This window comes from Solea solea, chromosome 5, assembly GCF_958295425.1.
Source record: "Solea solea chromosome 5, fSolSol10.1, whole genome shotgun sequence".
In the NCBI taxonomy this organism is placed as follows: domain Eukaryota; kingdom Metazoa; phylum Chordata; class Actinopteri; order Pleuronectiformes; family Soleidae; genus Solea; species Solea solea.
In genome coordinates this window covers 27,799,233-27,824,872 of record NC_081138.1, presented here as the reverse complement: position 1 = coordinate 27,824,872, position 25,640 = coordinate 27,799,233, and the positions used below count along the sequence as shown (strand labels likewise).

At 40.6% G+C, this 25,640-nt stretch overlaps 2 protein-coding genes across 5 annotated transcripts; one reads left to right on the top strand and one right to left on the bottom strand.

The window, feature by feature from the left end:
- Positions 1 to 2,876: 2,876 nt before the first annotated feature.
- LOC131459885 (uncharacterized) lies at positions 2,877 to 9,863 on the top strand (the record flags this gene model as incomplete). The annotated part of the gene is made up of 7 exons (XM_058630021.1): positions 2,877 to 4,159; positions 5,049 to 5,261; positions 5,361 to 5,556; positions 7,303 to 7,515; positions 7,626 to 7,768; positions 8,610 to 8,745; positions 9,675 to 9,863. Coding segments are annotated over 7 exons (2,373 nt in total), but the record flags the coding sequence as incomplete, so codon positions are not given.
- usp8 (ubiquitin specific peptidase 8) lies at positions 6,106 to 23,772 on the bottom strand. Of its 4 annotated transcripts, none has more exons than XR_009240314.1 (20): positions 23,626 to 23,772; positions 22,072 to 22,252; positions 20,472 to 20,616; positions 20,266 to 20,351; positions 20,020 to 20,161; positions 19,633 to 19,675; positions 19,357 to 19,528; positions 19,065 to 19,227; positions 18,420 to 18,561; positions 17,969 to 18,255; positions 17,377 to 17,871; positions 16,924 to 16,998; positions 16,515 to 16,813; positions 16,006 to 16,227; positions 14,789 to 14,999; positions 13,552 to 13,788; positions 12,932 to 13,074; positions 11,981 to 12,113; positions 11,603 to 11,822; positions 6,106 to 6,124 (listed from the first exon to the last, which is right to left on the bottom strand). XR_009240314.1 is itself a non-coding variant. In XM_058630406.1 (19 exons), the coding sequence occupies exons 2-19, from the start codon at positions 22,173 to 22,175 to the stop codon at positions 11,664 to 11,666; spliced, it is 3,258 nt and encodes a 1,085-aa protein (XP_058486389.1). In that variant the 5' UTR covers positions 22,176 to 22,252; positions 23,626 to 23,772; the 3' UTR covers positions 10,212 to 11,663. The 4 variants fall into 4 exon arrangements, 2 of the variants coding, with proteins under 2 accessions (XP_058486389.1, XP_058486390.1); XR_009240313.1 differs by lacking the exon at positions 6,106 to 6,124 and adding an exon at positions 9,804 to 9,984; XM_058630406.1 differs by lacking the exon at positions 6,106 to 6,124 and having other exon boundaries at positions 10,212 to 11,822.
- Between the last annotated feature and the right edge of the window lie 1,868 nt (positions 23,773 to 25,640).

The following is a 25,640-nucleotide window of genomic DNA, read 5'->3' as shown; positions in this document are numbered from 1 at the left end:
TGAGTGATTATTGTTTAGCTACAAGTTTTTTCTCCCACAAACTGTTCATGATTTCCATGATTACATTTTAATTTTATTGGAATTTTATGGCATCATTTGTCTTATATATGTCTTATAATATTTATATCCTTAATGAAGCTTTAACTCTTTAAGATCAGGAGAGAATTAACACAATGAAATAAACTGATTTTAGTTGCTACACATGGTTTAGAAAAACAAAAATATTAGATTTGGAACCCTGTATTTCACACAAAACACATTTCAGTTTACTGATGGCCTAGATTGTGTGCAGTGCTTTACACTATAAATATACCATTCAGTGGCTTGCTCAAGGACACTAGAAATCAAGCAAACTTCTGGCTACCAAACAGCCCACGTAAACAGCGACATCCTGCTGAAACAGGCTGCTTCCTGTCAACAATGTACAATGTACGGCAGTTTCTGGGATTTTAAATAAAATGTTATATTTCATTTTAGCAGCCTAGTATATTCTTATCAAATAAAACACAAGACACATGCTGTCATCACAGAAAACGTGATGACAGATCCTGTGTTTCCTCGGTCATCAGTAACGAGCAATTCTCGCTAACTGAGAGACAAACAAGAAGAAAATGCAGCTCATGAATAATGTTTTCAGAGGATAATTTGAGTGTTGTTGCACTTGCGACACTGTGTGGGCACCACGAAGAGGCCACTTTGCAGTGAAGAGCCTCCCGTAACAATGAACAGGCCACTGGATCATGTTCTCTGAGAGTAAATGAATGGGTTTTTATAACAGAAACCACAGAAAAGCTCAAAGGGCACGTACTGGAGGAGAGACGACATCCTTTGATTTTTAATCAATTGACATATTCCGAGCGTGAAAGTGGATTTTATTCATGCAGCAGAGCCCTTCATGTTATTGTGAGATTTTTTCCCATCCACAGCGACTAAGTTTTATCACGACACACTGATACTACAGTACATTCACCCAAAACAACACTGACAGACTTTTATTGTATTTGTTGTGACAGGAATACAAAGTAAAGATCTACATTTTTTACTTTTTTCCCCACAAGAACTTTCTTTTGAAGTTACAGGTAAAAAGCCGTGTGAGCTTTAGACTAATTGTACGTTATTTACGTTGATTTATTGTAATTTCTATTGTGTGGCTGTTACTTTTACCCATGTTTTATGTCTTTTAACTTACTTGAGTTGTCTTAAGATGTATTTTTATTGCCTTGTCTTTTTATTATCCTTTGGTCCACTGTGGTTGTTTTAAAGTGCTTTACAAATAAAGTTGTATTGGATTGGATACTTGTGCTCATGTTTTTCCAAATTTTGTTCATAATGAAATTCATTGTTTGACCTCGGCCTACAACTGATATATGACGCTGATTATTTGTTGTTTAACTGGTTTCCATTTTAATTTGAATAACTTGTTTATGAAAAACAAAATGATTAACAGAAATTGCTTAATTTTACTTAACACGTGTCTCCAATCTACATTTGGTGTCTTCAGTGCACTTATGCTTTTTAAATGTAAATAATGTACAAACTAAATATTAAATATATGAAACAGGTAAACAAGAAAACAAAAGTTTCTCAGTGAAACTTGTAAATGAAAGTTTTACTGCACTGAGCAGTATTTATCAAGTTTCTGAAAACAAATATGTGAAAACGTACATACATAATTATTTTAACGTCCAGTGGGTGATAATTATTTGAATTGACAGTTTAATGTTAAGATTGCAGATTGCAACAAACTGAGTTTGTTAGGCTTATTCTAAGGCTATATGAAAACCAAACAAAACCTCCAAAATATGACACATTGGCCCTTTAAATTTTTTTTAAAAATTGTCATGACTAGTCAGCTTAAGCAATTTAATTTGTCCGCCTCTACTTCTTTGCCACAGTCATTTCACTAAATGGATATTTCTGCTCAGAAAACAGACACATATTTTGTCTAAGCAATTAATGAATTAATGAACAGACAAATTCAAACTCACAGCCTGACATTTGCATCTGTGGATCTACAGTCCCAGACATTATATCACTGCTCCACCTACTGGTAAAAAGAAGTAGCACTGTAGATCACTGGATGTGTGACATTCTGTGGGAAATCAAAGTAGGACTGAGTGGTAAAAAGCAAGTATGGTCTAACTAGTTGAAAGTGTAAAGTGGTAAAAAAAGCTAGTAAGACCTATCTGGATAAACCGTTCTCTGGAATGCCAGAGAGAAGAGATGGGTCTTTAAAAGTGTGTGGAAAAAGTGTTTTTGAGACTATACCAGTGTGTGAAGTATATGTGAGGAAGAGGAGGAAGATGAGAGAGCAAATTATCTTAACGGGGAATAAATCTGCCTCCTGTGAAAAGTCTGTAGCTGACTTTGCTCGACCTAAATTTACACCACTCTATTTTAACATTGGTGATAATGGTGTTACTTCAAGAGCTCAGTATTTTCTCAGATGGTACTTGGTATAAAAGGTTTGAAAACCACTGGCTTAAAAAATTGACTGACGTGTGAAATGAACATTATTAGTGGTGTTAACCTTGACGACATGCTACTGTAAATGTCAAGCCAAAACGTCAGACACCCAAGAGATGAAACATGTCACAAGAGTGGCACTGGGTCAAAAGTGTTGTGCTTATACATCAGGTTACCAAGACACTGTTGTCTGGCTACAGCAGACTCTCATGAGCAATACACCTGAGAGAACATCACACACGCACACACATGCATAATGTACATGAATAGTACACACACTCGGGACAGCCTGTGGGGACACAAACATACGCAGAAACACCTTCTCACCTAAGTACACGCAGGGAGGAAATTCAGATGCTCAGTATTTGTGACAACAGTCGCAGACCAGACGTCTGTCGCCACCGTTTTGAAACAACCCATTTCTTGGACTACGCAAGATGAAGGTGAAGGCTCTGTCCGTGCAGGAGTGCACCTGGATGTCAGAGGAGTGCCACCCAGTAGATAAGCTGCATAGAGACACCAACAAGGAAGGCCTTCGCTTACCAAACATCTTCAAGTCTAAAAAGGTAAAGCCGCTCTCCAGGAGTCACAGTGGCCCGACTTATCGTTTTTACTACACTGCCAGAGAGTTGCTGCTGGAGCTGCTGGACAGAGGAACTGTGCAGGAGCTGGTCAGGAGAGCTGCTGGAGTCAAGGCAGGAGCCAATCGTCCATTGCACAGCCAGAGCAGAGAGCAGTGCACAGAACTCTCTGAGGAGGAGTACGCTGAAGTGTTAACCTGGTTCTCTGTAGTCCTGCAGAGCGGTCTGTCTGTAGGAGACGACCACAGCTTAGACTCTGAGCTGAGCCTAAAACTGGACGGGTGGCAGGGTGTGCTGAAGAGAAACAGCTTCCAGAACAACCTCCTGTCATTGAGCAGACTGGAGGATGGAGAAAAGATGGAAGCCCTCACTGCTTTCTGTGGCCTCTTATCCAGACGCTACCAGGCCTTGTACACACCAGGTCAGAACCTGGTGGTGAAGAAGTACCAACTTTCCTACCAGCAGGGAACCTGTCCTCTCCATGTTGCCCTTCTCTGTGACGTGGGCTCAGGGTTCATCTGTAACATGTATCTGTACTGTCCAGAGCAGCTCCAGAAGCAGAGTAGAAAACCTGTGATTGAGCAGGTGGTTGAACGTCTGCTCAGACCTTTCTGCAACCACAGGCGCCTGGTTCAGATGGACAGCTCAGCCTGGATGTCAGGCAGAGTCACGGACATCTTCTCAGGCTTCGGCGTCAACATTAATTTCGTTCCAAAGGGTCAAAGGACAATCACGGACCCAACATCGCCACAATCGACGCCTGTCATTGCACACGAGCGGAAACAAGCATGCAAAGACACACTCTCTCATCTTGTAGCCCACCTGCAGGGCTGGACCGGACCTGCTCTGCTTCCCCTGTCAGACCTGAAAGGTTCAGTCACGGATGTGTTTCTGCCAGGCTTCTGGGTGATGTTACACACAATCTGCATCAACACGTTTGTGCTCCACACACTGCAGAGCCAGGACTCAGGCAAGAGGGTAACCCTGAAAGATTTCACCAGGACTCTGGCCTCTCAGATGTCTGCTGAAAGAAGTGTCACGGTGCCCGTTTTGCCGCAGCTAAACAGCAGTTCACACCAGGAGGAAAGTTTAACAAATCTTTCTAAGCAAAGGTTAGTATCAGTGTGCATTTTATAGTGTACTATTCATGTCAAGTCTGATTGTAGCTTTAGAGCCATTTACTTTTAGGTAAGATTCCTTATTTTTCTACAGCATCCTGTAAGAACAAACTACCCAGGGCATGTGGTTTGTATTTTGTAGCAGAAGCTTATTTTGTAGACTAAAAGAACATTATTTTTTCTGGTACACAAAGGCCACCACAGTTCCCTGATGGTAAGTCAAAAGGTTAAGGATTACATTTGATGAAACTTCCTAGAAATGGAGGTTAGGGCCCAAGAAATTAATGATTAGAAGTTAGTGGCGATCTGGATACACCGCATCATATTTTGAATGCAGTCATACTATGGAAAATATGTGGAGTGTATTTGAGTGTGTTTGCACAATTTGAGCACTTTCTCTTTTGGTAAATAATGTTTCAGCAAATTTTGTGTCACAACAGGGAAAACCACATATGAGTTTTCACTTAAAAAAAGTTTATGTTGACTGACTAAATGCTTCCAGCTTACAGAAATGTACCTGGACCTGGTGAGGTGAGTTTTCCTGAGGAACCAAACTCCTCCCATCAGGTTAGGAGAGAGTCTTAACACAAATTAAATTATTTAACACAGAAAATCCACAAATTTGGAAAAAGATATTGGACATTTTTGCTTGATGAATTCCTTAAAGGTTTCATTTGCAATTTTTTATTATCTTATGTTAACGAACTAAACAACTTAACTGTTTGGCCATGGGGTAAGGAAAAACAATATTTCCACTTAAATTTGACACAGTGGAGTAAAATCTAGTATGTGTAGTGACTTTATTTAGACCCTTGTGCACTGTGAAAGGCTGCACAGTGAGGATACAGTAGTTATTTTTACTGCACTGTCACTGTTGTTACAGGGTAAAAACTGTGGGCTGTGGACAGGTGAAGGAAAATGAGAGGAGACGCTGCAGCTCAGCAGTGCGGCTGCAGCTGTGGAACACACCTGGCGTGTGCGGTTTGGACAACTTTGGAAACTCCTGCTACCTAAACGCTGTGTTACAGTGTCTGTGTTCCACTGTGCCTCTCGTCGAGCACCTCCTTAATCAGGACACTCGCAAAGAGCTGGCAAGGTGAAGATCAACCACCACCACCACCACCACTCATCCTCAACCTCCTAAATGATAGAGATCATGTTTTTGCTCCCACTGGTTTAACCTCTGTTCGTGCAGGTCTAAGTGCCGGATGGCTGAGGTGTTTGTGCGCCTGCTGGAGCAGATGTGGCTGGGGAGAAGCACTCGTTGTGCCCCAGTGGAGACCAGATCTGTGCTGTGCTCCATCCTCCCACAGTTCAACAACTACTCGCAGCAAGACGCCCAGGAACTGCTGCTCTTTCTGCTCAATGCTCTTCATGACAACCTCAAAAAGGTGCAATCACAGCAGGTCAAAATCTCCCCTAAACTCTTCAGCCCTGAACAGTCACAGACTTTAACGCTCATCTGCTGAGTCTGAGAGGCAGTTCAAATTGAATACAGTATGGCACAACAATAAATATATAATATAAAAATAAGCATATTTCAGCTCCACACAAGTCTCAGTGTAGTGGTAGTGTAGTCTCACGACATTCCTGTGCTGCACACAGGAAGTGAATTATTTTATGTCAAGGCAACAGCAACATTGTGCTTGTAAAGCGAAGAAATAAAAACAAGTGTCCACAAAAAGTGTCTGTTGTAAACACACAAGCGCACCCTTAGTCAAGTCTGATAGTAGCGTCTGACAGAGCAGAGAAAGAGTTTTCAGAAGAAGGACGCAGCATATGAACGTTCCACTGTTTCTGCTCATGAAGTCCAAACAGAAGCAAACTAATAACATCAGCAGCAAAAGCCACTAAAAGTTATATAAATAAACACGATAGCATCATTTCTTACCTTGCTTTGACGACATGGAAACCTTCCTGGTAATGCCTCAGGGGTGCAGATGCTGAATGAACAGGCCTCTGGACTTGCTTCAGCTCTCTGTACAGCAGCCATTTTGTCAGGTCAAAGTAGAAACATTTGAAAAAAAAGAGTAAAAACGTTGAGAAAATAACATGAATCACTGATTGTTGAGCTTCATTTACATGTAGGTTCCTCAGTGGTTTCTCTGTCACACACAGTCCTGACAACAGAGCCGTCGTTAATGTGATGATTAACACCTGTGTGTGTGTGTTTAGCTGCTAAAGCATCTTAAAATGGCCACTGGGGAAAAGGCCTGTCACCTTTATGTACACTCCTGAGGGATTTTAACAGACACTTTTAATATTAACATCAGTGTTGGTCACTCATTTTAGTTCTCGCTCTCTTTTTTTGCCACTTTGGCACCTTCCAAAAAATTTTACGCACAACTTTCACATATTAGCTGTCGTTTATGCTAACTATTGACATCAGCTAACAATTGCTAAGCTAGGCTGAGTATTAACTTAATATAGAATGAAGATATTCACTTTGTTTTTTATGTTATATCTCCCGCTTACTCCATTGATTTTATTTTACATTGCCTTTATTTTACACTATTGTTGTATTTATTAGTGTCAAGGAACCTATGGAAACACAAGGAATTATTATATTCTTATTATTATTTTTCACTGAAATTAATCAGATTTTTGAGGGCCTAAGCATGTCCAAAAAGTCACAAAATTTTGTACGGAATGTGTGTATGAAAGTGGTATATGAACATAAATTAGTACACACACAAAAGTATTTGCCCTAAATCCTACAGGATGGTGGCTATTTGGATTGAATGGCCATTTTTTTGGCAATTTTATGGATGTTAAAAAAATATAATTTGGATTATTTATGTATTTATTTTTCCCCTCTGTCTTTCTTTTAATATTTGTAGGTTGTCTGGGACTGTCCCAGATGGATTGTACATAGTAAGGCAAAAATCTTAGAGAGAGCAGAGAAACCCACCATTTCACTAGTAGGCATCAGTGAAAAGAAAAACCGAAAGAAACAGAAAGAAATCTCTGACAGAACCAGACTCAAAGATGTGCAGCCATCTGCCTCGCCCAGTTGGGGTGAAAGGAAAAAATGGGGCGGAGAGGAAGGGGAGAGAAAGGACAAGAGGGAGGTGGCAGAAGAAAGAGACCAAGTTAATCACTGCAGCTAAAACAAAACCTACATGTGTGTTTGCAAGGTGGTGAAGCGTCAGATGCGTCAGCTTAAAAAAGACCACAGTAGAATCTGTGCCAATGCAGCTGGAGACGCCACCATCGTCTCACATCTGTTCGAGGGTCAGTTGAGCTACACCACCCTCTGCACGCACTGCAGTCACCAGGCAAACAGCACGCAGACCTTCACCGTGCTGTCTCTGGCGCTTCCTTCCGACGTCATCAAGTGCTCCATCCAGGTGCCTTCTTTTTCAGGAGCTTGCAAGTTTCCAATGCAGCACACAAAACCCAGACTGTACAGTACATGCACGGTAACACTGTGTCCACTGTCTCCCACTGTGTTGAGCAGGACTGCCTGTCACTGTTCTTTGAGCAGACCATCCTGAGCGGTGGAGAGAAGATGCTGTGCTCGGTGTGTGGGCTGAGGAATGAAACTGCTGTTCTGACCTGTTTGGACAAAGCCCCAGAAATCCTAATGTTGCACCTGAAGAGGTAACAAGACGTGTGACATCACCTTTACTGTCAGGCCTTTCTTTTAGAGCTTCTTTAAGGATTTTAAAGCCCATTATGCTTAAAATGTTCAGATTCATGGCTCACAATTCAGCCGTATGATAATTAGCAGGTCAAGAAATATGCCTTTCAGGATCTTATAGAAGTATCATGACCGCATGAGCATGAGCGGGAATATTTATGAGAACAATTGAAGGAGCTGAATTTGATGGAGTGAAAACTTTGATTTAAATATCTTAAGATGGAGAGGGCCACATGTGGAAGATACAGTCAATACAGATGTTTTAAATCATATTTTCTACTAGAATATGTCTGTTTCTGTCTGTGAGCAGTGTGACTCTAAAAGTCAAGACATTTTCTGGGTATGGCACAGGGTTATAGGTGGTTTCTCATTATCACAAGAAACCAAGATGAATATTCTCACATATCTCAACATAACAGAATGGAAAAATTGTAGTGGACTGTCGACATTTTCAACTCGGAGGGAAAGAACCACGTATGGAAGCAGTCGGATATTAAATAAATAAAATATAGAAGTGACCATCTGTTTCTATAGCATCTTAATGTATATGAGATTGTTTGTAGTTTTTCTTAAAGTCCACGGCAGTACATATCCAGATAAACATAGTATCAGCTGATTCATTAAATGTGAATCTGAGTGACGGCTCACGTACACGCACTAACTGTGTCTTTACAGTTCATAAATAATAAATAATGAAACAAGTCTGAGTTACGATGTTACTATCATGAAAACCTGCAGCTTCTTATGTGGGTTGGAGATACTGGCGAGCTAATGCTGTGGGTTTTCATCAATGTCACTTAGGTTTGGATTTAAAGGGAAGAACCACGTGAAACTGAGGACCAACGTCGTCTTCTCCATGAAGCTCGACGTCAACCAGTTTCTGTCCAGCTCGGCACAGACCACGTCATGTTCCTCTTACCGCCTCTACGCTGTTGTGGTGAGTAAAATCCACACACGTGATTATGTTAAATGTTGAAAACACTATGAAACCTAGTTCTTAACAAAGGAAAATCTACACTTTGTTGCTGCACCTTGTGACATGAAAAGTGATATATTCACACAAAAACAGCCTCAGGCAAAAGTGAAAAAAGATGATTAGATACAAAATCTGCCACATATAACTAAATATCACTAGTTTTGTTGTTATTCGTCAAATAATTGTATTATATTTGATAATTATTTGAATTCTTGTAGTTTGAGTTGTATACTATTCCACTTGTATTTTATTTCTTTCAGTATGTTATCAATATGAAATCAAATAGCTATGTAATAGCTATGGAAGTAATCAGTTTGAGTGTTTTTGATAAGTTTTCTGGTTTTTCAGCTTCTTAAATGTGAATATTCCCTGGTTTATTTGCTCTATATAACAAAGAAATCATTAAAACTGAATCATTTTGGTTTGTGGGCAAAACAAGAGATCATCATTCCCAGGTTTGAGAAACACAGATCAACCTTTTTCAACATTATGTGGACCAAAAGTTGCAGCCCTAACACATACAGTATACACTCACTGACCACTTTATTAGGTACACATGATCAATCTCTACATGTAGACAAGTTCAAAACAACCAGCTGCATTTTAAACCGAGCGTCTGAATGAGGAAAAGACCAACAAATCTCCAGACAACGATCAAAAAGAGGAAATATCCAGTGAGCAGCAGTTTCTTTTGGGGCAAACATGGTTTAAGGTCAGAGGATAAAGGCCAGACATAAGGTTTGCACAAGATCAACACATTGAACCTTGACACACATTGGCAACAGCAGTAGAACACACCACCAGGTGGCACTGTTCCCACTTTATTAGGTTTCCCCTGTACCTAATAAAGTGGCTGCTGAAGATATACACAAATCCCTCTTCTTTTCTAGAACCATGCAGGTCACCTCAACATGGGTCATTACACAGCTCTGAGCCACAACACGCTGACCCGCACCTGGCACTGCTTCGACGACTCGTCGGTCAGAGAGGTACAGGACAGCTACGTGCAGTCTCCAAACGCGTACCTGCTCTTCTACAGCCGCAAACCTTTCAAACATCCAAAGATCTTTGGACTATGAGCTCCTTCAACAACCACTGGACAAACCCAGTACAGGAGATCTAAGTGGCCTGCTCCTCGTCATTACACCCTCACTCAGGAAAACATCTCTGCTGCACACGCTCCTGCTGACTTCTCCACACCTGTACATCAAATAAAGTAGACGTATCATTCACTTGTGTGCTGCTATTGGTTTGTACTGGAGCTACCGAGCTAAAAAAACATAAGTTTCTGAAAATATCTTGGGGCAATGGTGGAGTGAGACAGGCCACACGGTTGGTGTAGTGTTCCTGATGTCAGTGAATGGATGTTAACAGTTGAAAGGCAGCTTTGAGTGGTCAAGAAATCCATCAACACACACAAACACACACTGATTTGAATCACTTTTAATAAATAGTCATATGAGTAGTTTGGGATTAATATAATCGTTATATCGGAAAGAAATCTTCTTTCGAGCAATTTGAAAACAAACAAACATGTACATGTGAAAATAAAAACCCGATTATGATCTCATCATGCTAAGAAAACAGTCATCTCAAAGTAGAGAGTCCAAATCCTGACTTTTTTCGGTCCAATGAGGAAGAAAGAAAGAAAAAGAAACAATACTCTGTGCGCTTGCTTCCGTCAGTCAGCGAATCAAACAGCAAACATCGACGCCAACACACTTGAATAAGTGAATTAGGTCAATTTCTCACGTCTTCATATTCTCCCAGAGTCTGTACTAAACACAGACACAATAATGAGATTAACAAACAACCATCCTTCTACAAAAGGGTTTTTTTCAAAACCAACGTCGCCGGTACAATCCAAGGAAGGTGCCAAATTACCCCCAGTAATATGTCCTGTATATAGTTGTTGTGTTTGATAATATAGTTATGCAAAGAGTTACAGAGAATAAATTCTATAACAAACTTTATGAGCAGGAAGCTTCATCCCCTGTTACTCGCTGTATTGAGCGCGGCAGACAAGATTCTCAGTGTTTGTTTTAAAGCATTCTGCGTCAGGTATTAATGTTGCCTGCCTAAAGAACACGTTCTACATAATCAACTTAAACTGATTGCATATTATGTAAGTGCAATAACATGGATAACATGAACGAGCAACAATCTTAAATCCCTCCCGTCTTTAGGGAAGAATTCAACACTCACAGTCTCTTCCGTCCTCCTTTAAGTTCACGTTAAAATCAGAAGGCTATAGAGTTAAAACCCCTAAAATACATCGTTTGTCCTCATGAACATGGGGATACTATAATGGCTGCTACTTTCACAGAAACAAAAAATAACTGTAATAATTTGGTCACTTAACAGATATTTCACCTGGCCCTTGAAGTATTTACATGTTCAAATGTGCAACATTAGCATTGTTAAGTATACGTACATGCCATCTAACCCCACAGCAGTTCGGCTCTGTGGTGCGGCCGTTCACACTGAGCGCTACGCAAATGGGAGTGAAGAGCGTCGGAACCGGATGTCAGCGCTACGACGACCACGTTGTGTAGAAGTCAGAGCAAAAGGAGCCTCCGCTTAGTCTCTACACAATCAGTAATCTGAACAGACGGCACGATTTAACAGCTATAGAGTCCTTGAGTCGCTGAAGCATTGCACAGTGTCTCTGTGTCATTCTCCGGCCTGGGGGGACAGACAGGGTCTCACAGCCGCTTTACTCAAGCGCACACGCACAACTAATTAACCCGCAGCTACGTGCATCAAGTCCTCAGACAGAGCTGTGATTGTTAAAAGAGAAAAAGTAAAAGAAAACAACCTGGAAGCTTGAGCGTCGCCGATCTGGATTTAGCGTTTTCTCTTCGTGTGTGACAGCTGCATCACAGGGTGGAGTAAAACAGGATGTAGGCGGCGGACGACTTCACAGAGGAGGTGGAGATTTCCGACACCTCGTGGTCGTCAAACTTGTACCAGCGCTGTTTCAGGCCGTTCTTACAGTATGCCGTGTAATGGCCGCCATCCAAACCGCCGTAGTGGTTCTGGGAGAGGAAAAGAAGGAGGTTACGTCTAGGTAATCTGATTAAGCAGCTTTCTAATAAGTTTCTATTCTTCATCATAAATATTTTGGATCATGGACGATGTACTATTCATCATTTAAACCCATCCATTTACAACAATTAATTACACTTCAACTTACAGACACCGCATAAAGGCCGTATCTCTTCAGGGTCTGTTTGGGTCCAATGACGTACTGGGACAGGTCCAGACTGTCTAGAGGAAAGTCTACAGATGTCTGCAGCTTCTGCTTCCATCTGCCCTCATAAGAGAATCTGCAGAGACACAAACAAAAAAAAGACAAATATTACTCAGGAGTCAAATTTTAAAAATATTACTTTGGGCAAAGGAGGTAATGTTACCACTAATTGTGATTAATTGGTGAATTGCATTCACTTAAAATAAAAATAAAAAGGCTGTTTTTCTGAATTAATTAGATCATTTTTCCAGACTTTTTTTTTGTTTTTTTTGGGATCTGTTTTTCTGAATAAAAATAGTCTTGATAGCTCAACTGAAAGCAAAGACGTCCCAGTTGTTCAGTCTAATCCACTTTTACGTTGCTTTGGATTTGAGACATTGGGAGATTCTCCTTATCGTTAAAGTAACAACGATGGTATTATTATTAGTTTGTTTAGACTTTACACAGGCACCTCAGGACTTTGCGGTTCTTCAGACGGAAAGAACAATTGTTTCTCCAAGATCATTTGAATAATTATGGCATGTTTCATGGATATATATGGAAGCGTATCGCATCCTGAGAGCTTCTCGTCGGATGAAAAAAGATTCTGACCCAAATTCAGAGCCAGAAAAATCTGAAAAATATCTCAGAAAACAAAGAGATTTAAAATTTTAAGTGAATGTAATACTCTTCCGTAGAATATAGCCCAAAGTCCAGAATCCAAGTCCTAAGGATCAAAATTCTGTTTATTTTAATGTAGTTTGGCAAAACATCCAGTTCTTGATTTCTGTTCATACTGTGGCAAACTGAGCAGCCTTGGCAGAGGTTGCAAATCTTTCACAGTCGCTTCAATCTGTAAAAAGCAAGTCCCACGTGCATTGATTTAATTTTTAGTTTACATAGAGTGATACAGACCGTTTCAAGTGCACCAGCACAATGGGTGGGACTTTCCAGATCTCCAGTTTCTTGGTGGAGTCTCTGTGGGCCTTGCAGTGTCTGCAGAACACCTTGTTGTTGTCAGTGAGTTTCTCCTCCTTGGAGAAGAGCCGCAGACAATCCTGCCAACAAGCAACAGCAGCAACAGTTTCAGTATGACACAGCAAAAAAAAATAAATAAATACATTTTCTAATTTTCCAGCTTCTTAAATTTATTCTTAAATGAATATTTTCTTTGCTCCATATAAAAAATGTAGACAAAACATTTGAGAACATTATCATTTACAGGTTGGGTAAACACTGATCAACTTTTTCTGACAATTTACAAACCAAACAAGTAACTATTATGAAAATAATTGACAGATTAAATCGATTATGAAAACAATCGTTAGTTGTAGCTCTAATTTTATTACCCCAGAATGCGCTTTTAATGTTGATATCAGAAGCTGGCTCAGGTTTGGAACATGTTAATTGAGGGCCACATATGTTCTCCAACACACTTGCAGTAGAAGGCCTTTAAACTAAACTGTGGTACTGTAAGGAAAATCATTGTTTACATGCAAACATTTGCAAACGCGTAGATTTAACGTGGTACTGACCTGCAGGGAGCACTTGTTGGTGGAGGCCAGAGGCAGCGACAGGTACATGAAGGTCTCAAATGTCCGTGACTTGCGATGACAGGTCAGACACTGCACGGTGGACTTGAACTGCCCCTGGAACAGCGCGACGATGATGGACTCGTTCAGCAGCTTGTGTTTGCTCCAGGCCAGCTCGGCTGCATTCGGATCGTCCAGATGGTCATTCTCCTCCTCCTTGTACCGCTTCCTGTTGTCCGCCTGATTCCAGACACAACAAAAAAAAAACTGTAACAACTGTACTACAAAAGGTCAATCATATTTGCAATTTTGCAGAAAAATAACTACAAACTTAATTAACAAGAAATTTGGATTTTAAATCCCTATTTTTCAATTACATTAACATGCAGTCCAGCCAGTTTACTTTCAGTATAATGAACAGGAAGATAATGCACTTACTAATAAATATCTCATTAATTAGTCTGAGTGAATTAGAACCCGGAGAGGACAAAGTGGACGAGGACAGGGACAGTCTGATGGCAGACACGTCTGAACGTCACACAGAAGGAACGAAATGAGATGGAAAGTGTGTCATGAAGAATGAAACGCCATCAACCAAACTGGCACGTACGTCATCATCTTTTAAAAAGACTGAATAGTTAGATTATTAAAAATGGGATGGATGTCTTACTTCAGCTCAACCCCAGGTGGCGACAGTGATCAAAGTATTTTCCATGCTGCTTGTTCTTCGGAGAACCATATTATGCTTTTATCAAGTTTAAAAACAAGGGCATTATTTTTTTTATTTTTTCCTAACCCGATTACAAATCCTTTCCCCCATTCCAATGCACATGAAGCCAGGGAAGAATCAGTCGGAACAGGCAATGGAGGCATGTTTTTGTGGTCTACATGCACAGAGGTTTCTGACGGAGCATCAGACCAGACAGATGCAGACACACACACACACACACACACACACACACACAGCGCTGCAGGAGGACCAAGGACACACAGCTATTTACTTACTCTCTAATTTTGACATCAAAATGTAACCCAGTGAAAAAAAAAAAAACAGAAAGAAGGAAAACGATAAAAAAAACGATGTTTTTACTGTTACAAGATAAATGTACAACAACATACAGGGGAATTAGAAGCCAAAGTACTTACGACTTCCATCACTACTCAGTATCTAATACAGATTGAGCATAGCTGGATGTGCTATAAATACACAACCACATACGAAACAAGTGTGCACACTTACCTTGTTAAGATCCTCGTGAAGCCCGTCCATGAGGAACAGCAGCAGCTCCTGGGAGTCTTGCTGGTCATAGCCAGAAAACTGGTCGTTGATCTTGCCTATGGTGATCTTGAAGTCCCGCGCACTGATGCACTTGTACAGACCGGCCCACAGGGCCTTCATGATCACACCGAACTCCTCCGCCACCTCCCCTTTATGACCAAGGATGTTGTATCTGGCAGAGACATCAACAAAGAGAGGCACACTCAACCACCACTTTATTAGGGACACTTGTTCCAACTGCTTTGTTGACCCATTTGCAACATTGCACCTGCAGGGAACTGTGAAGGAGACACGTGACCTAATAGTTACTGGCAAAGCACCATCTTACTGGAAGAACACTCAAGACAAGACAGGACATCTCATAGGGCACATTTATCATCTGCATTTATCCAAACTGAGTTCTGCCTATGGTAATCTCTGAACTCATGTAAACATTTCTGCCACCACACGCAAAATATCTAATCAGTCAATCACATGGCTGAAGACTAAATGCATTCTAGCATGTACACATGAAGAAAGGAGAATTTAGTTCATGTTGTCAGCTGCTTCTGTTACATGTCTGCATCTCAACATGCTGTGAACCCTGCATTTCCAGTTTAGAATATTCAAATAATTGAGGTATACCACCATTGATTATTCATATGGCATTTTTGCTAGAAGTGCTCATCCCTAGCAACCAGCAAACTGCAAAGGCTGCACATACAAGTTAGAAACTGTTCATATCTTTAAGTTCTCATTCTTACAACAGAATACATAATAGTTAATGTTATGATGGTGGCACATGGCAATGCTCCATGAAATTATACAGAGAATATTGAACTGTTCCCTGACTCAAAACAATGTAACAGATAATAGATATAACAATAGATATTACTTCTGGATTGTAAAAAATATCCAGCGAGCAGCAACAGTTTTAGGCATGAAAATACCTTTTTGTTGACAGATGTAAGAGGAGAATGACAAGACAGGTTTTAAAAGGAGGTTACATCTTAGGTATGAAGAGGACATCTCAAAAAACAAATAACTGGAAGCAGATGAGCTACAGCAACAGAAGATCACATCGGATGCCACTTCTGTCTCTTTATTTAGGTGTCACATGTATCTAATAAAGTGGCTGGTGAGTATATGTGCTTTTTAACAGATCCATGCAAAGTAATTCCACTTATGTGGGCACTGACCTGTTAATATCCTCCATGTAGTAGTTTTTGTTGAAGTAATCAGCCATGGCTGGAGTGTTACACAGGCACTGCAAGATGGAGTTCATGTAGCACGTGTTTCCAAGGTTGCGAAGGCCAGTCAGCGACGCACCCAGACCTCCAAAGATAGGATTCAGGCTGCGGAGTTTAGCAGCCGACGGCCGCACAATCTCCACTTTGGAGTAGACTTTAACATTAGCGGGTCTAGAGGACACAAGAGCACACACAATGATATTATACCAGACTAGTTTCTGCCGAGAAAGAAGCAAAGCAAATGCAACAAGTCTAAAAGTTGAGTTCAGACAGCAGGCAAATCATTATTTTTCCTCACATTATAAAACCTGTGCGTGGGATGCTTTGGTAACAACACAGGCAAAGAAGTTTAGCACTTTGCAATTTAAAATCCAATTTAGGCCAGAGCCAGAGTCAGAGCCAGAGACTGATTTGCATTAGTAGAAATCTGATTTGAATGATTGAAGTTTTTTTCTTACTTAGTTTCTCTGTTGATGGTGGGTATGACAGCAGCAGCGGCTGGGGCGGCGGCCTTCTTCTGGGCCTCCTCTCTCAGGTCCTGGCTGATGTCGGGGGAGGAGTAGGAGCGTTTCAGTTTAGACTGTTCTCGCTCTTCTTCACATTTGGCATCTGGCTCAGCTGGTCGTGGCGATTTCTGTTTAACTGTTGGCGGAGTAGAGGGTGGCGTCTGTGGAACGGTGACCTCGGGAGGGTACAGGTGGACGCGGTTGGTTGGTGAATGATAGTATCGGTAGGTCCCCGTCACTGTGTCAAGGAACTATTAAAAAGTAAGGAAAGAAATACATTAGTGGGCAAAAAAAACACAGTCAGAAATAAGAGCACAATCTCCATCTGCAGGAACTCAACTAAGGTTTAAACATCTGATACCTTCATCCAACCGTCTGGAAGACCTGGTATACTCCGACCCATTTCCTCACTCCTTGCTCTGGTCAGGGGCTCTCGCTGTGGAGATGGTGAAATCATTTTAGGGGGGAATTAAATGAACAGTTTAGTTTCTATATGTGTGGAATGATTGTGTGCAGCGCTAAAGCAATGTCTAAGCATGACACAGCTCAAAAATATCACAAGGTATGTGGATGAAGAAGGGCTTTGACAAGGTTTTTACACAGATTATCCATTTACATAAACTCCCCACACTGACACAGGTTAAACAGGTCTTTGTGGTCTTGAGGTGATGTGAAAGGATTTTACAAGTTCAACCACAAGTCTAAGACACCTTTAAATAAACAAAGGATTTCATATGATCCTTGTTGTGTGATGGTATAATCTGTTAAAGCATCTTTCAGGGTTGCAGAGGCTTGGACAGAAACAAAGACTCACCTTTATTTCACTAACAATGTGGTTAGGTGCAGGTGAATCCAGAGACATACTCTTCGAGGGTGTGTCAGAGTTCTGATCCTTTCCCCTCCTCTCCTTCTCATCCCATACCCTGTTCTCTTTGTCTTCTTCATCTTCTGCCTTCTGCCTTTCCAGCCTCTTCTTGTCTTGATGTTTTACATCCTCCTCTTCCTTCTTTCTCTTCTCAACCTCTTCCCTTTCAAGCTTTTCTTTCAGTTCCGTCTCCTTCTGTTCCTTCTCCCTCCTCTCCTGCATGCGTCTTTCTTGCTCTTGCTTTGCCTTCTCCATCACTGCCGCCGCCTCAGAGTGTATCCTTATTTGTTCTTCTTTAGACAAAGAAGCGTTTAGCGGCAGTGATGGTTTGGCTGAGCGATCAGGGGCAGCTGGACCATTCTGGATGGAGTCCTTTGCTGAACCATTCTGACTGGGCTTTGGCTCATCGGACACCCACATAGCGGGTTTCTTGGCACGGTCGAACTTGGAAAGAGGAACAAGAGGGTACAACATGAAATAAGTGATGTTTACCCACCCATGAAGATGATTAGTACACAAAATATTTAACAGATATCAATACCTGTGGAAGGGCCTTGGTGGTTGCAGGTGACTGACTGGATGAGCCAGCTGCTGCATCCTTTTTACCAAGGTCTGTACCAGAATTTGTGGGCAATCTTACAGAGGAATCAACAGTGTCTGACAGACCATCAGTAACCATGGAAGTCATAGAGGTGGGAGGGTCTGCTGGTGTCATCCCATTTACCAGCACAGGAAGCGTGGCTTCCTGGGGTTTAGATGTGGCATCGGGGTCTGGTTGAGGTGGAGGTGGAGGCTTTAGCTCCTCCAGGGACGGGTAACTAAAGTTCACTGTTCAATAAAAGAAAAGAGAAATAAATCAAAGGAAATATTGTTATTACTTCAATGAAATCACACAGTATTTGGAAGCAGCTGTGTTACTGCACCTGCTGAGCAGGAAATATGAACAACAGTTTTAACACATACACCATACAGGTGAGATTAGAGACACTCACACTGAGGGAGGGTGTTGATCATATTTTGTCTTGGAGGCCGGACTTTGGCGTTGGTTGTGTACATGGGGTAAAAGAGCAGCCAGTTCTCGTAGCCTCCCTCCAGTACCAGTGGCTCACTACGCAGAATGGTCATGCTGTCCCACTGAGAATTGTGCAAACAAATCATTTGACTTCACAAAGACAGTGTGGAACATTTTGAATTGAGGTTGTATGGATGACCTTGTGCATAGTCCATGTATTACATGCAGATGAATGAACTCTGTGTACACCCAGTCAAGTACAACAGCATTTTTTGCTGATGTATTATGGTGCTGCAAGGGAGTGGTGTACACAGCGACTGGGTATGCATGACATGGACTAAAAATCACATGCCAGAATACCGTATACCTTAAAATAAGCCTCTATTTTTTATATCATGTAATTACATGTGAACTGCAGCAAACCAACTTAACAGAGAATATCTTTTTTGGTATGTGAAGGCCACTGTAGTTCACTGATACACTAGGGAAAGGCAAGGGAGAGTGTTGGAGTCCTTTTTTTGTTACAATCTGCATTCTCGCCATTAGATATCACAAATTCTTACACAACTGGGCCTAGAGAGTCAAACATAAGAGACTGCACTAACATTAACCCACAGGATGTTACCTTGAAGAGTGCATCTTTGAGGCTCTGCAAGGTGGTGCCAAGTCTAAGGTCAGAGACAGAACTGAACCAGTCCAGCAAGACTATGTAATCGACATATCCCCGCTGCCTCCAGGGCCCTTTGGACACCTCTGGTAGCTTAGTCTCTATCTGATTCACAGTGATTCTGAAAAGTGATGAGAAAAACAAGAAGAAAGGAAGAGAGATAAGGTATTGATTTATATTATATCAGACCAGATTACAAATGACACGTCCAATATTGGATGAAACATTCAGGCATGAAGTTGTTTCTCACCCTGGACTAATGGCCTCTTCAGGCACACTGATGCAGATCTGGGCTGGGACCTGAATGTGGGACTCCTCAAAGTCGCTATGGCTACGGGCATCTATAACAGTAATTGTTATCGTCTGGTCCTTCATCATGAGGAAAAGTTTCTCGGCTGTAATCCCGCCTTCTGGCACGGTAGCTACAAGTGAAAATAATCAACAAAAACACAAAGAAAGGTTTTCACCTCGATTTTGGGAATGACTAGAGTTCTATTTGACTTTTTTGGTGTGTTTTGCTGCTTACCCTTTGAGGTAACTGTCTTCTGTTCATTCTGTTCTCCTTTTACCTGACGTGCAGACACAGAAATAGATGCTGAAATAATAATCTTTTAAATAGGACAATATCAATTTCCTCAATCCATTTTCGCATTATTTCTTCTTACATAAAGTAACTTCTAGCTTTGTTGTTGTTGCTACAGTTTTGATACAAACTATAAAAAAAGGTTTAAAAGACTTTACATCATTTACATAAATATATACAAATATTATGCATACATATTATGTGTGGTTTGAAGATATATTACAGTGTTTGTTTTCTTTGTTTCAAAAGGCACACAAATCAATGCATGCACTTCAAATTCATCTTCAATTAGAGGTCAGTTATTTTTGGAAAGATTTACATAATTTCTACCTTTTTACTGTCCATTTTGTGCGCTGCTGATGCTTTTGGAGAGTCTCGGCCAGCATCTTTCTCCTTAATTTCCTCCCGCCTTTTCTTTTCTTCTTGTCTCTCTTTCTCTTCAAGTCTTTTTCGAACTTCAACCTCCTCATATCTGTTCATATCGTGTAAGGGTTAGATTAGTAAAACACAATTCTAATCTCTGCAACTCATGCATTTAATAGGCTTTGCAAATCAAAATCAGCCAAAGCCACTGACCTGAGTTTTAGACTTTCAGAAAGCTTCTCAGCTTCTTCAACAGATTTCTTGACACTGGACGGCCCAAGCATGGTCATGTAATAATCCTTAGTGGGTTGGAATAGACAAGTTAATTAGTATTAGGTAAAGTTATACGAATCAACACATTTTTACATGAGAAACACTGAAGTTTACCAATAACAATAAATTATAATTATTAGCTTTACCAGTTGGTCCTTGAAGTCTGGCCTTTTCTTGATGATGTTATACACTGTTAAAAATTTCATGTACAGCACATAAGCTCTCTCCTCATCTCTGTCCAGACGGGACTCCTCTGCCGCCTTATAGATTTTGCAGGCACTCTGAACATAACTGCAACAAAGAAATACCTTTATTGAATTACTTTGTTCTTGATTCAAATTTGACAGGGTTGCATGAAAATGTCAGGAAATATGGGGTCAAGGAATTCTACAGGGTTTGGCATTTACATATGACAATAGCAAAGGAGAGCGTCTGGGATAAGACATTTCCACAACAGCAGTGACATGTCCAGAACATTCAGACTAGGTGTGGTGTCTGGTTTGAGCATATAGAGGACAGAACCCTCAGCCACTGTGTTGCTGATGTGAGACTGATGTGTGTTCTCACATCAGCTTACTCAAAAATACCCACATTAAAAGCATATTTAAAGCTGCAGTGCCTACTTTTAAATATAAACAAATGCCACCAACATTCAAACCATTGACAAATTAGGTCACACAACGCTGATTAAGTCTACCAGCTCCACACGAGTGTCTCTGTGTTTCTCAGTATGGCAGTGATTGGATCTCACGCTGTATGGTGACATTTCCACACTGCACACACTAGTGATTCGGAAGCAACCGCAACACTGTGATAGTAGAGTGAGACGGTCATAAACAGGTTGGCGTGTTTCTACTGAGTGGAAGGTATCTTTCCATTAGTTTCCATTAGGAATAGTACCAAAATAAATGGCCCCAACTGTTCCATTTTAATGTACCCTTCCCTTGGGGTAACAGAGTAATGGTACAGTACGGTACAGGTGGAGCTAGACCCACAACAGTTAGCTGATTGGGCAACAGAAAAGCGTCAGTCCCTTGCAACTGGTGCTTCTTCAACGCCTGCAGTCTATTCTCAAAAAAAGCGTGATGTCTTGTTGAGGAAAAACAGCCACAAACCGAGCAGTAGCATAGTATGTGGTTGACAGAGCCTGTTTTAAAATGAAGGAACGGCACACGAATAATATCACATCATCTTTTGTTCACATAGACTAAACAAAACAAATAATCCATGGTTACACACAATAACTTCAACTACAAAACAATGGGCGTTAAATAGATTACAATTAACAAGTCCATTTGTAATTCTGTAACTAAAACTAAATATCAGCTAATATCAGAAAAAGCTAAAATAAAAAGGTTTGACAATTTACAGACTAAACTAGAGACAGCTTTAAACTCTGCCAAAGGCTGCTCAGACTCTACAGCATCGACCCACTCAAACATCAATCCCTTATAATGGGCAATTGTTACAGGAACCACCACATCACCACCACAATAAAATAACTTGGGCCTTTAGTTATGCTGATCAAAAAAATGGACAAAAACACAATTGTGAATGTGCTAAGTAGTGACTAACACCTGATAGTGAAACTGCCAAACTTTTTGGATTCCAGCTCCTCTAATGTGACAATAAATACAATAAACGATGTATCGTCGGGGTTTTGTACAAAAGAGGAAGTGGGGGCGATATTTCATGATGTTTCAACACTAACACGTTTCAAGGTTCAGCAATAAACATAAAAGTTACCTTCTTGTGCTTGTCTTTTCCGGCTTGATTTCAGCCTTTTTGTTCAGCTCTCCCAGAGATGTGGACAGATAGAGGTCTTTGACCCCGGTGGACACTGCAGGCATTTTGGCAGGCGTGTTCAGTCACAAGTAGGCAACCAGTCAGTGGTGTACACAAGCTTTGCACATCTCTAGAAAAATATCTGTAGACAGCAAAATAATGTAAACAAACATGCGCTACAAACCACACACAAGTTTCCCTGTTGCCAGTAGCATCTATTTTCAATTGGACTATTCAATAGCATTCTAATATTTTGACACCTGATCAACTGCTTGCTTACACAAATATCTAACAAGCCAGTCACAAGGTAGCAACTCAAAACACTGAGACATGTAGAAATGGTCAAGACAACCGGCTAAAGCTCAAACCAAGCATTAGAATGAGGAGGAAAGTTGATTTAAGTGACTTTGAATGTGGCATGGTTGTTGGAGCCAGACAGGCTGGTCTGTGTTTTTAAGAATTGGTTGCTCTCCTGAGTGTTTTTACAGTAATTAAAACAAGCTTTCAGATTTTTCTGCTTCTTCAAAGTGAATACTTCCTGGTTTCTTTGCACCATAAAACAAATTAATTATTAAAACTGAATAATTTGGTTTGTGGACAAAAAAGACATTCAAGAACATCACCCCAGATATCACCTTTTTTGTTGTTGTTGATATTTTGTGTACCTAATAAAGTGGTCAGTGAGTATATTTAATATTACCAGGTTTTAAATGTTATACAAACATTCTCAGATTTACATATACATTTTATTTTTCAACTATAATATTGTTATAATTTGATAGTACACGTTTAGAAAGGTTTGGACGTCCTGAAAGTGGTGCCCAACAGGGCTGCAACTGTTTATGGATTATTTTATCCATCAGTCAACCTAATACAAAACTAGCAGTGTGCAGTATTGCAACATTCTGGATGCCAACAGCCATTTATCACCACCAATAAATAACAACAACACCATTTAACATGAGTTTCCTGTAGAGATTTCGATATTATAATAGACTGTCCGTATACACTTAACGTTACCAGTCAGGCAGAAATTACATTAAACAGAACTATTACACGCGGAGATAAAAACAGGTCAAATTAAATGCTCTCAGTGTTATTATTGCAATAGCCAGCATCAGTTAGCTTGTAATTGTAGTTAGCCGGCGCAGGACATTTAAACCAGAATTCCGTTTAACACATTCTAATTATTTTCCGGCTTGCGTGAGTCTTGAATATAAATATTCTAGTCAGATAACGGACGACTAAAAAGGCAGCCCACGGCATAATTACGGTACAGAGTGTACTAACTTAGCTTCGTAGCTACCTAGCTGGGGTAGTTAGCATGCTAGGCTCCCAACTCACGCAGTTACATGTCATTTTATCTCCTGAAGGCTTTTTTACTGCAGAACCGTTAGACAAGGTTATAATCGCGTTAACCAAAAGCGATACGATCCAGAAATAATTAAGATTCGTGTGTGTGTGTGTGTACGGGTATTTTTTTGTTATATGACGACGTCAAATTAAAGAAAATACCTCTAACTGGTCCGTTGCTTACACTTAGCCACTTTTTTTGACAGCTTGTTCCTTGTTTCTCCTCGCTGTCTCCGCCTCCCCCTTCTTCTTTTTCTTCTTCTTTTATGAGTTTTAAATGCAGCTGGCATCGCTAATGCGTCTGTACTGCCACCTGCTGGACTACATTTTAGTCTCCCTGTTTTAATCTGCAGAGTCCAGTGCTGGTGGTGTTCAGACTGTACTGTAAAAATGTCCCAATTTACCAACTTCTCTGGAACATACACTCACTGTGCAATTTATTAGGTACACCCTTTTCAACTGCTTGTCAATGTAAAAATCTAATCAGCCCATTACATGACAACAAATCTGAGCATTCAGGCTTGTCGACATGGTCTTTTGAGTGATTTTGATCTTGCACCAACAACCATCAATAATAAGAATAGGAATAAGAATAGTTTGATCAAGCATTACATATTGATTATCCTTATCCTATCCTTTAAACTCACATTCATCCACACTAGCAGGCTGCAAGTTCAACCTGTTTCTATGAGAGAGGTGGAGGTAAAGGACCTTGCTCAAGGGCACCTAAGTTTTGGTAATGAGGGTAAGTGGTATTACATGCAGAAATCTGAATTTTAAGGGAGATGATAACAACAATGACGAGGTCACCATATCTGAACGCAACCTGAGTTCCTGTTTCCTCTTTTTCACCTTGATTTACAGACAGTCCACTCATTGGTGTGTCATTTTCGCTTCCATTTACGTCAATCAGTGGCCAAAAAAGCTCTTTTATTTCCAAGGTTTTCTTTGTGATCTAATGTCGATATTGTTCAGCGTGTATTTGAAATAAAAGCAAACAGAACAGTGGAGCACTTTGACTTTGATGTCACAGTGCAGTGCCTATAAGCATCAACTATGATTGAGACCTCCTGCTTTCATCCTCCTGACATAAAGGCGCAGAGGGAGCACAATAGACAAGGGGCTTCGTTGAGGAACTTTGGGGATGGGGGAGGGAAGGATGGGGGGCATGGGACTGAGAAGGTGAGAGGATGAGAATTAAGGAGAAGTTCGAAATGTGACGAAGAGACTGAGGATATGAGAAAGTTGGGTGGAGAACTTTGAGCTTTGTCGAAGAACGAGCTATAACTGAGATGACGAAGAATGAGAAAAGGATGAGAACAGTTTTTTTCTTCTATCTTACTGTTTGAGAACATTTCTGAGGACCTCGCAGAGCACAAAAACTCATCAAACTTGGTGTTCACACCAGGACCTGGGAAAACTGAGATCTGACCAAGTTTATGGACGAGCCGAAGAATTTTGATGAATTGTTGTAAAAAATAAATAAATAAAATAACATTTTGTGTTCCCACTAGCCACGCAGCAAGCGTCCGTCCAGATGGCCTCAGTTTCTGGTGATATGTTTGAGTGGTAACCGTGGCAACTATGGTAGTATGTTTGCAGGAATAGCGTGGACCACATGGATAACCTGCAAAGCCTGTTATTGCACCACCTACTGGCAACAGGAAGTACACTTTCAGAAACAAACATTATTGTTTAATTTACATGAAGCTTTAAGGTTTTGGTCTACATTTGCTGAACTCTGTGGCCTCACTGCCTGACTTTTATTGTATTTCATTTTACACGTGACTACCCATCAAACAGTTTTGTACGAAAGGTGCTATATAAGTAAAGTTTGACGTTCAACGTTCCACCAATAAAGTCACTTAAATCACATTTCCTCCTCATTCTGTTGCCCGCTTTGAACTTTCAGCATGGTCCTCTTGACCACGTCGACATACCTAAAGTTGCTGCCTTGTGATTGGCTGATCAGATATTTGTATTAACAAACAGTTAAACAGGTGTCACTGAGTGCATGTGGTGAATAAATGTATGAAATTGGGTTTTTCGCTGCACAAAATGCACCAGGAAGAATGATTAAATAAACGCGATTTGAAAGTTTGACAAATCACCTGTGTGTGTTGTGTTGATAAATAATGTAAATACCTTGTCTGCCATTTAGCTTCCTGTAAAATAAC